Source organism: Leptosomus discolor, chromosome 15 (genome assembly GCF_034619465.1).
Source record: "Leptosomus discolor isolate bLepDis1 chromosome 15, bLepDis1.hap2, whole genome shotgun sequence".
Taxonomy (NCBI): domain Eukaryota; kingdom Metazoa; phylum Chordata; class Aves; order Leptosomiformes; family Leptosomidae; genus Leptosomus; species Leptosomus discolor.
In genome coordinates this window covers 10,533,025-10,544,835 of record NC_141405.1, presented here as the reverse complement: position 1 = coordinate 10,544,835, position 11,811 = coordinate 10,533,025, and the positions used below count along the sequence as shown (strand labels likewise).

Here is an 11,811-nt window from a genome sequence, read left to right as displayed (position 1 = left end):
ACGGTGTCCCGGCCGCCCTGGCTGCGCCAGCCCTGGTGCGGGGCAGCGGGTATCGGCGCCGAGGGCTGGAGTCCGGGTGGGGGGAGCTGCGGGGACGAGGCCCCCGGGACGCTGCCCAGCACCCCGGGGATGCATCCATTTTCTTTTATCTCGCTCTTTGTCTTCCCTTCCCACCGGAGCCCCGAGGCGGTTGGTGTGCTGCCGGCTGGGGGCTGGCGGAATGCAAGATAGTTCATTTTAACTTTATTTCCTGCTGTTCTGGGCTGGCTCCCTAAAGCTTGGGGTGTGCTTAGGATTGCCTTACTTTTGGGGAGGGGGTCCTCTCTCAAATTGCCCCAGTATCTACCTCTTCCTTTGCTGTTATCAGCAGAGACCTGAAGGTGGATGGTCGGGACCCCCAGCAATTGCTTATGTATGGCCTTCAGGTGCTCCAGGGCAGGGATTACATGGGATATTTTGCTCGCTGTGTTGCTGACGCTCTGTAAAATAACTCTGCTTCTTCCTCTCTGAGGTCTGCCCCGCTTTTCAGTTCTCAGGCTGGGAGCTTGTCGTGCAAAGGTATTATGTTCTTAATTGCCACTCTGCATAGGAAGTAATAAAAATGAAAGATCTTTCATGAGAAAAGAGTAGAAATGTTGAGACCAGGACAGCTCAGGGCTTGCTGCTTCTTCTGTAGAAGCCTCCTTTAAGTTTGTAGGCTTAGAGGAGCTCAGTCTCATTCTGATGATAACTTGGCTGAAAGCAGCAAAGTCTCTGAAAGCTGCTTCTCTGACCCTGCGTTGGATTTGTTGAATATCTGGGTTTATTCTGTACGTCTCGCAGTGTGGTTGGCGTAGAACTGGAGAGCTGGAATGGGGCAGAGCATTGCTTTCTCTGTCCAGCAGGCAAGAAAAGGGCGGGCGGGGGGGGGCAGAGTCCTGCCTGTGGCAGGGTGAAAAGCAGACTAATTCAGTGTCAGAGTGGCTGAGGTGTGTGCTCTGGTGTCTGTCCTGTTAAGAAAAGACTTTGCAATTCAGCTGTGAAAGCAGGTTCCTGGGATTTTTTGGCTGCTGCTATTTAGGGATCTGGTACCGTGAGCGCTATCGGACCACAGCTGCAGGATGTTGGAAATAAAAAGCCATAAAAGTGTTACCTACTGCACGAGCACTGCAATTAACTGATGTGAAAGGTTGTTCACGTCATCCTTGGGACGGAGGGACATATGGCACAAAGAATTTCTAAAGCAGGTGTTGTGGTTGGACTCTTGGTGCTGGAGGCGTGGTAAGCTTTTTGTTTGCTTTTTTATGCCTCAGCAGGTGTGGCTGGGAGCAGCAGGCAGGCTCCGACGGTAGCATTTCGTTTCCCTTTTTATCTCTGAGTCACAAACTTGCAGTATTGAGTCTGCTGTCCCTTTTTTACCTTCTCAGCTGAGATGCATGTGAGTGAAATCTGTTCCACTGAAGTGCCTGGAATTGGAGTTGTGCGAGTGCTGGGATTTCAGCCTTCACTGGTGACTGCTGTTACTTTTCCTTTACTCTGTACTCGCTGTGCCACTGCTGCACCAGCAGGTCAGGAATGAAAGGCTTTTTGGTGACCTACATAATTCTCCCCATGAAGTGGGATGACTTCAGAATGGCTCCCTATGGTAAACCTTTTTTCCTTGATTTGGCTGGGTCATCTTAAATAGCTCCAGTTAATAGCTAGTAGTTTGGAAAGCTTCCCCCCCCCCCCCCCCCCCCCCCCTAATGTAGAGGTATGGCGATACAAAGGGAAGGTCGTTACAAGGGCTGTCATGTACACATAGAGGAGTATAGATCAAGTGTGCGACTGGCTGAGAGTTGCGGAGACGGGAGTTGGAGAATCCACAAAAGACTCAATATGAGTTATATCAGGAAACTCCTTTTTGTGTGCAGATGCACTTTCTTAAATAGGATAATTTTCCAAAGTCATCATGACTTGCAGTTTTTCATAAACTCCAATTGTGCTATACATACATCAGTCATCTGCTTCTACCTATCACTTTACTATTAATACTAATGCGTTTCGCCTCATACGGATGTTAGCTTCTAATTCTTCTATTCTGACCCTCAAGGTCGAAGCGTCCTTGAGGCCTACCATGTTAGCTTAGACAAACTGTTCAACAGAGTTTTCCTTGTGCAGGCCCTCTAGCATTCCATGCCTGTTTTCAGCGAGCTACGCTCCCACAGCCTATCTTGTGTAAAGAAGCATCAAGAGGGTAGGACGGGAAGATAAAATTTAGAGCTGGATAATTGCAACACCACATAAACACTGTCAATTAGGAGAAAGCCTTAAAGGAGTTGGGCTAGGGGGAAAGATGGGGGACTCTGAAAGCAAAATTGGAGAAAATAGGAAAGTTTGGGTGCTGATATTGGTGTGCCCTCATAGTACAACAGAGCTCAGGTATCTTTTTATGTGACTCAAAAATGAAGGTGGAAATGAAATGAATGTGAAGCTGTCGCTGATGCCAGGATTTCGCTCAAGTCACTTAAAAGCATGAGTCTTTCAGAAAGGGACTGGGGTGCCTCCGTTTCCCAGCGCTCAGCTCGAGACAATTCACGGGACCCAATTCTCAAAACAGAAAACAGGCAGCTCTGCCTGAAAACCAGCCATCTGGAGCGGGGCTTCAAAACAGCCGAGCAGCCAAAATCACCAGGGTTTATGAAAGCTTTCAGTAAAGGAACACAGGGAGAGTAACAGCTCAAAGCAGCACAAAGGCTAGCGAGGGTGCCAACAAAAACTGGAAGTCCCTATGAGTTCAGCATGCCATCGGCTTATTTTGGGGAGGGAGATAAGTGCAGAAAGGGAAGGTGCGATGAGCTGGACAGTTTTTCTTGCTTGCGGTTATATCGTCTCTTTAGAAAGGGTGGCTGCTGTCTCCGACAGACTCTGGCTCCAAGATACACACAAAGTAGAGGAAACCTATCTTTAGTCTCCGTGAGACAAAAGTGCTAGTAAAAAAGAAAGAAAAAAAAAAAAATAGACAATTGCTTCCTGTTTAGGGCTGCAGCTCTGAAGAGAGATCCTGCCAAGATGCTGGGGCCAGGGCAGGACCTTGGCACAGGTTACAGCTCTCGGGGGCTGCCCCTGGGAGAGCAGGGAGGGCAGGCAGGTCTGTCTGGACCTGTGCTGTGAGCTGGAGTCATCTGGGGGTACGAGATGAGAGAAGATGCTCTCAGCTCCTGAGAGTCCCCACGCTGGGCCAGGAGGTCCATGCCCTGGATTCTCAAGGGAAGAGAAGGGACTTGAGCTTCTGCTCCTTTGGGATTCTTGGTGCCTACAGGCTTTAGGCTGAGCTCAGCTCTGCTTAGGTTAAAAGAGTCGAGAGTGTCTGACACGTGAGTCTGACGGGACAATTTGCAAAGTGACTGTCACACTGAACTTCAGATTGATTAAAGACTTATCCTCTGAAAATTCAAACACTTGGTAAAATTTACAGCCAGAGAGCAGGTACTATGGCAGTCGAGGTGGCTGACTTAAGGACTGATTTGTTCCTTTATCTTCAAAGTGCTTTGGTGCTTCCACCAACAAACTACTTGCAAGAGGTTAAATTAGGAACCAATCCATACTCACCAAGATTAAAACCGCAGCATTTTCTTCAATTAGCTAGCCAAAAGCACTTCTTTGTTTTAAGACCCCAGCACTGACATTTTAGATGACATTTAAAATTTTTCAAAAGCAAGAAAATGATCACTAGACATCAGCTTAAAATGCAAGTTTTTCTGTTTAGGAACAGAACATACTGTAATGCTTTACTAGATAGTTTGTGTTTCTTCTCCTGAACCATTAAAAATACATTAAAGATGTCAACAGCTAATTACTCTGACAACTAGCTTTACTTCCCCTTGTGCTTTTTCCGCATCAGACAGGCTCAAAGCGAGGAGGACATGAGAGTTTTTCTCCTAAAATCACAGACTGAAAGGGTAGGAATGTATCGCTGTGGGTGGATTTACTCTTAGTCACACACAGGATATTTTCAGCTACTTTCTGGCACACCGTGGAAAAGCAACGGAAAGTGAAAAACCAAAGGAATAAAAAATCCTGGTAGACCATGTAACACACAAAGTGATCGTTTAATTTCTACTCAGGGCTTTCATGAGGAAGTGAAAGTCTAATCATGTATTTTCAAAGCATCTTAGCAAAACTGGGAATGCGTCCTAGCAAAACTGGGAATACTCCTGCAACAGATAGCGTGGGTTCAGCTGAGCCCAGCCTAAAAGCAACCCAGCAGCCGTGCAGTGTTGGGAAAGGTCTTGCGCATCCCCATGCACTTCTCCTGGTCAATGAACAGCGAGTTGGCTTTGGTGGCCAGGTCATGCTCCAAGATCGACTTGGCATGCACCAGCATTTGCAGTATGTTCTCGGCGTCTCTCAGCCGCTGCTGAAGGCTCTGGATCGTCTCATTGATTTCATGGACCTCATTGACGAGGCTGGAAAACAGCAAGAAATGCCCATTAACAGTCCCGTCACGGGGGTGGTTTCTAGCACGGCGTTGGTGATGGGCCCCTTGGGGACAGGATTTCCCCCTTCAGTGTGCTCGGAGTAACTCAACCCCTCATTTCTGGCAGATGCACGGGAAAGGCGAGGGCAGAGCTCCTCCAGACCTCCGTGGGCAGGCATGGTTAAGTTTGCTCTAAGGCTTCGGCGATGTGCAGCCTCATCTCCTGGAGCAGCTTGTGCCACCGAGAAGAGGGATGAGCAGCTGTGGTTTCCTGTTCCTGTTTGGTTTTGCGGGTTTGTTGGTTCACCCACCCGGATCTCCCTGTGCAGCGTTCCTCCCCACACCCACGGATGCACACACAGCAAAATGGGGGAGCTGGGAGAGGCTAAAAGTGAATGTGAAACAAGTGGAGGATGGAAAAACCCAATGGCATGCAAGGGCTGGGTTTATATGGCTTCTAAAAAGCTTCACGTGGAGTCATTCCCAGAGGGCTCCTAGGAGGAGGGGTGAGGTTTGGGGTGCCTCACCCCTCACATGGGGTGCTGTTGGGCACTCAGGGCAGCCTGCTCCTCCACGGCCCCTTGGGGTGCAGTCCCAAAGGGCTCACTATGTCCTTGAAAGGATTTCCAGTGTCCTCAGGGGAGGTGAGGACAGCCCTTACTGCTTCTCCACATGGTGCATCCTTTCTTGCAGTGACCCAAAAGGAAGCAGCTAAGTGCTCTCAACACAAGCCTGTCAGAGATTAAAGGGCTTATACTGCAAAACTAAGCCATCCAACAGCTGGGAAGCAGGCAGGAGAGTAGGTGAGGTTTACCCAAGTGGGAAAAATCCATCCCTTCACGGGGTGGTATCAGGCTGTACCCGGCCATGGCGTACAGCCTCCTTCGTGGGTGCAGAGCTCTTCTACCACCCCGAGGCTGGGATACCTAATCATTGCTCTTGATTATACCAGTGCACTTATGGAATGACTCTTTGGGGAAAAAAAAAAAAAAAAGATTAATTTTGTCATCCAGTGATGCTCCTGAGCGCTACGACCAGTCACTCCTCAAGGACCCTCCCAGCCCTGGGTCCTGCCTTACCGGAGCTGGGCAGTGTCCCGGCACAGCTCCACATTGGGTCTCCGCGTGCGCTCATCCAGCCGGGTCTGAGCCACTTTTAACACTAGCCCATTGTCCCTAATGGCTTTTCGGATGGCTTCTATGTTCATCTCGATCTGGAAGATTTCCTGCAGTGTCTGGCATGAAAAAAACGCATTCATAAATTAAATGATATATTCTCAAGTGACCACATCATTTCCCTTTTCTCCTGTCCATCTGCAGAAAAAAACAAGATGAATAAGCAGACCCTGGGCTCAGACCCCTGTCGCTCTGACACATGCCAAGGCACAGATCCAGCAGATTTCTTTTCAAGGAAAAGCCTCTCTTTGCTGTTGCTGTCACATCAGAGGAGATTTTGGAGCAGTGATGGATCTATTGAATTACCAGCTACCCAAAATTACTGCTTGCAGGAATTGATCATCCATCAATAGCAACTCATAGAGGGAAAGTTTTTAATGGATCCTCAATTAAAGACGTGACATCAGCCTGCAGAGCTGCAAGCCCAGTCTCTGCTCAGTTAATCGATACCGTGTCAAGCTCTTTTCAGGAAGCTTTCCATGAGACCCAGCAGTCCGAGCCAGGTGCCCATCACTGATCTCCACTTCCCCTGCTTGGCAGAGCCATGCGGGAAACACACGGCTGACCATGCAGCAAACCTGGAGCACTGAGCCTGAAAGCATGTCCTTGGAGGAGAAGGGAGCCTGCAAACCCCCCGGCAGGCACCCCAGTAGAGGCCCAGCAAAGACTTTCTGCAGGGCAGCCAGCACTTCTGAAGTAACTACCAGGAGATGCAAACAGCATTTCCACCTTCTGCTTGAAATCCCTTTGCTGCTGGGCACTAGGGAAATAAAGGATCCCTTGAGAGGAAGTTACAGTGCCAACTTGTCCTGCTCCAAGGAGAATGTCCCCAGTACTTGGAATTTCAAACAGATAATGATACTATAACCAGCTCCTTGTAGCAACCGTTCCTCTTCTTGGGCCAGGTCTGTGTGGAGAGTGGTGTCACTGGGAAGTGACGGTGTCACACCGAAAGGGAGGGGTTCAGGCTACCTTGGCCAGGTGGGTCTGAATCTTGCTCTTGGCGTCAGCTGTCTCAGCGATGCGGTTGGCAAAGGCGACGTTCACCCTGTTGAACTGGCGCCACATCTCGTTGGCCGTCACCACCAGCAGGTTCTCGAGGTTGTCCCGCAGCTTGGCGGAGGCCGCCCGTTCGCTCTGGGAGAGGAGAATGTTGTCGTCCGAGAACTTGGCCCACGACTCTGGCACCGAGATCCTGGGGAGGAGGAAGGAGAGGCCTCCAGTAAGCCCATGCTGCTGAAGCTGGCCATGGCCAGGCATGCCATGGGAGCAGTGTGGATTAAATGCAGGTTAAAGCTACGCTCTTAATTTGACCACATGAAGGTAAAACACCTGGACACCATTTGTTCGATATGCTTATGAAATGATGACATGTTCATGAAGACAACTGTGGTACTTATGAAAGCCCAGACAAAGCAAAGATTCCCCCAGAAAAATGAAGATTTTAGTCAGACCTCATATTTACACGTTCGAGCCATCTAAGTGCCAAGTGATTCCCAGCTTCACGTCGACGCGCAGATTGCAGTCAATTAATTTTGCTCATAACTTATCTCAGTTTCATACTAAACTGAACAAGCATTAGATAATATTCATTTCCCTGTCTGTGCATTCACGATGAAGTTCACGCCTGTGCAGTAGGCCAGAACAAGGTCAACAAAAGACTTAAATACCACATAAGCCCCATTTAAAACATGCTGGTTCTCGGCACATTTTGCCCCCCTCTGAATTTTAGCATCAATCCTTTGCAATTCATTTGCAATATGTCTGAGCTGTGAATAATTATTCAAATATTAGAAAGATTGAATCAATCTATGCCCCTCCATAAACTGCACGCGTCCTTGTGAGCAGCAGATATATTCCCTCAGCCCTTTGCCACTTAGCGCATATCTCTGCGAGTGCTGGTTTAGGTCACCATTCATCTACTGCAGAGCCGAAGCTGAATTCCTGGCACCCAAAAGCAGCTGAACCGTATCCCAGGACCATGCTCTCTATTTCTTTATCTTCTGTGTCATTTCGGCTCCCTGCCAGGCCCTCTCCATGCAGGGGTGAACCCCGCAGACGTCACGTCAACCAAGAGCGCTCATGCAAGCACTGACACATCTTTGAAAATACGCATAAACTTAATGAGCTGTGCAGAGGTGTTGGGCTGAGTTCATTTTCAGGCTGATCTCTGAACCCTGATATAATGTGTAATTAGGTGGGACTCGCTTTCACCCACTGCGTGTTCAGCATCCAGCTGAAAGCAGAGGGTTGTTCTCCCTTTATGGTGAGCAGGGAGAAACGGCCCCTCCAAGATGGGTGTTTCCAGGCAGGATGGATGTGCCATGCAGAGACACATGCCTTTACAGTGGGCTGGGGACAACCCGTTCCCTGCCAGGGCGAGGCACCGCGCATCCCAGGGACAGCTCGGTGCTCTCGTGCTGCCCAGCGTGCACTCACGTGGCGTCAACCCGCTCCACCCCTCGGAAGTAGCTGATGCCATCGGAGGTGTTCCTCAGGTGGTGGCACTTGTCGTCGATGCGGTAGGCTGTCTGCTTGTTGGCCAGGTCCCTCTCCAGCTCATGCTGGGCTGCCCTGTTGGACCTTCAACACACAAACAAGAGCCATGGGTGGGGATGTATGGGTGGAATGGTTTCCTCCCACCTGGGCAGCTACGTGCTCCTGTGGGCGCCACTGCCCGCTTCCCATGGAGCCTGCCCAGGTTTTACGGCTGTAGGGTGTGGGCAGAGGTGGGGGTCTGCCGGGGTTTCACATCGCAGCTGCAAATGCAGCATGAGAGAAGGAGCTCCTCCTTACGCGAGCTGGGCTTTCGCCTTATCCAGGTACTGCTGCATCCTCTCCTGGCAGGATCTGATGATGTCGGCTTCCTGGGCAAAGGCAAAACATGACCCCATCAGTATCCATGCTCAGTTGTCCTGGTCACACTCATCCCCTCAGGCCTCTCCAACCGTGCACACAGCAAGGACAAAGCAAACTGGCAGGGAGTGGAGAAAGTGCCCCCCAACCCCAGAGCGCTCACTTGTGCAGCTGAGCCTGGGCGCAGCGACCAGGAGGGGATGGGAGGGTGCTGTGGCCACAGCCATGGCCTCCCACTTCACTTTCAGGGTGGGTTGCCAAGTGTTTTCTCATCTTGACATCAATGTCAAGTGATGATTAGTTCCACTATAGGAGACAGGGACAGATCCTGACCTGATATGAACAGGCATAGAGGTTCTCTGGACCAGCAGCGCTACACATCCCCATCCCCAATCAGCATCTGCCCTTTTTGCTCCCCAAATGTTTTCTTCCCCAGGAGAAATCCCATCCATCTGGGACAAGAGGAGACGGACTTGAGTTTGGTGTAACTTTCTAAGCCATTTCTAAGAAACATCCAGCTCCACCGGAGGAAGGCATGTGCTGCTCTCAGCTCACTTGACTTCAGCACAAATCTATCGCGTTTGTGAAGCCCCAGCTACTGGAGGCAGGTGATTAGTGCTCCAAAACCATAATTTTTAAGCCCTCCTGTCTGCAGGAGCCAGCTGAAAAGCATGGCCTAAATATGTCCGAAACACTTAAAATCCAAAATGCCATTATGGAGATAACCAGCTCCAATTATTTTCTTAAAATCTCATGACCCTTAAACTAATCTTTCAATTTTTTTAGGGCCTGACTCATAAGAAAAAATCTTCTAACAGAGCAGTGGCTTCACAGTCCCAGGGGCTGCAGTTTCCTTCCCAGTTTCGCGATGCCTTTGCAGTGATTGTATTTTGTTGTACCCTGCGATAGGATCCCATCTTCTGTGCCAGCTCTCATCGTGTTTGCTTTTTATTCATAATTTAAAGCAGCCTATATAAAGGCAGGCAGGAGTGCGCGGTTTTAGGACTGCTATAAAATGCATTGCCTAAGCACACACAGTCTTACTGCGGCCACGCTGCTCTGAGCAAAGCAAAGCTGGGGGTAGATGTAATATCTTTTATTAGACCAAGTAACATAGTTGGGAAAACCAGACAAGCTGTCGGGCAGACACTGCCTTCTCCATATCTGTGTGTGTGCATGTGTGCGTAATATATATGTATGTGACACAGATATATAGAGATATATCACATGTATGTGACAGATACTTATAGATCCTGTGCCGGCAGGGCTCTGAAAGGCAGGAGAGTCCCACAAGCTCCTTGAAGAGGGACAGAGGACCCTGATAGGCTACACAAACACACAGCTGGTTTTCAGCTATTCCTGCCTCTGGCAGGGCAAGTCTTACCCACACCGTGTGGGCACGCTGCTGCGTGGGGGAACGTCGTCCCCTGGCCCTGCAGGTTTTGGGGGTTTGAAGAGTTTAGCACCTCACAGGCACTAAGGAGCCAGAGAGGGAACAGGGCTGCAAAACCTGTTCAGAGTAGTTTAGGTAAAAATAACACATGATCTGTGTTGACAAACTTACCACAAAGAGCTGTTTCTCCACATCATCATGGACCAGGTCAATGCCCATCCTCTTCTCCCGGTGAAGCAAGCACTCCTGAGTGACCTGTTGGGGACATGCCATCACTGCTGGTTGCAAATCCCTACAGGGATGGTCCCCATGTCAAGTAATGTAAGAAATGAAATTGTAGGTGGGCACAGAGACGACAGCACGGGAAAAAAAGTGCCCAGGGCAGCTGGTTTAGCTGACAACGAGCAGCCGAGCTGCAACATCAGCATTAAATCAACGTGGGGGAGCACACGTGTCCCTGGCGCAGCCACAGCTGAAGGCAGGGACCTGTGTCAGGCTTGAGGCTGACCTCGCCAGAGCCTCGTAGGAGGACATGGGCTTTTGTCTCCCAAACCAGGATTTTGGATGTACCACTTATAAAAATATTTGGTTAAGCAAATACTGTTCTGGTGTGCTCAGTACGTACTGATAGGGGAGGCAGCAGATGGCAAGGCATTTGTTTATTACTAACTTAACTAATGGTCTCTTAATAAAAACTTTCTAGACGTTACGGAGCTGCAATGAAACTTAATTGGGCGTCTGAATGGCTGCAGATGTTTCAGCAGTAGGCTACAGCTTGCAGCCCACCGGACAGGGTGCTTACCTGGAGAGGGGCCTCTGTCTCAGCCAAGGCTCTCTCCAGTCTTTTCTTCAAGTCTGTGAGTGCGTTCGTTTCCCCGATCATCTCATCCAGCTCATGGCAGAGCTCTGACTTCCAAAATTCTATCTCTTGGACACGATCTCCCAGGTTTTTGGTGCTTTCTACTTGGGTCTTCTTTGTCTGCTGATATTTATCGTGAATCAGACGGGAGGTATCGACTCTCAGACACTCGGCATTGCGCCGGGTAGTCTCCGACTCTTTGTAGTTGGTCAGATTGGACATGTACCAGTCGTCAGAGGTGTACCGGCTGAAGAGGGTTGTTCTGTTGGAAACAAAAGGAAGCATCTTGCTTGGGGGTAACCCCTGGGAGCTTTTGGAAAAGGGAGCCAAAGTTGGGTTGATGGCAGCTGCTTTGTAGTAGGCTCTGGGCATCCGGGGGAGGCTGAAGCTCTGAGGCAAGGGGTAGTAAGGAAAACGGTTCTTATAGCTTGAAGCCATGGTGCTGATGGCAGGCAGAAACTTGGTAGGTGTTGATCTTGGATGGGCATATGTTGCAGTTAAGGGAGATCCAACCAGCTCCATTCTTGAACGCCGCTATTCAGGTATGTGTCCTGCACAAAGGAGACAGAAGAAGACAACCTCACTCAGTAAGCTCCTGCACTTGCGCTACTTCTTACAGCGACACACGCAACTTAAAATACGAAGAGCGATGCACACAGCACCCACACATCGCCTGGACAGGCCTAAAACTCTTGAAAGCAAATCCCTTCTGACAGCATCCCAAGCATTTTTATATATAAGGATTTTACTTTGTTGTCAGTATCTCTCATCAGGTCTTGGAATGTAGAGAGAAACAAATCATGGCTACTAAGGAGAATGACAGATACTGTGCCTTCATTTTGTCTGTCCGTCCAATGAAACTGTAGTTGCTGATTCTCTGATGTTCATTTGTTTCTTTTGGCCAGCGTTTTTGCTGATCTTATAGTATTCCTGCTGTAATTTCCTCTTTAAAAGTTCCATTACCAGCCGTGATAGCTTTGGATGCACAGCTGCTACCAACCCAGCGTGGTTTGTGGGTGAGGGAATCCATCCTCATCATCTCTATTTTCACTTGCAGTAAAAGCTTGAGTGAGGTGTCCGCAGGTGAGCT

General features: G+C 49.4%; 1 protein-coding gene across 1 annotated transcript; it reads right to left on the bottom strand.

Moving 5' to 3' along the window:
* Nucleotides 1-4,210: 4,210 nt before the first annotated feature.
* On the bottom strand, nt 4,211-11,243 carry LOC147414410 (tektin-3-like). The gene is made up of 7 exons (XM_086473517.1): nt 10,665-11,243; nt 10,034-10,117; nt 8,410-8,480; nt 8,053-8,196; nt 6,586-6,808; nt 5,518-5,672; nt 4,211-4,427 (listed from the first exon to the last, which is right to left on the bottom strand). The coding sequence occupies exons 1-7, from the start codon at nt 11,241-11,243 to the stop codon at nt 4,211-4,213; spliced, it is 1,473 nt and encodes a 490-aa protein (XP_086329643.1).
* Between the last annotated feature and the right edge of the window lie 568 nt (nt 11,244-11,811).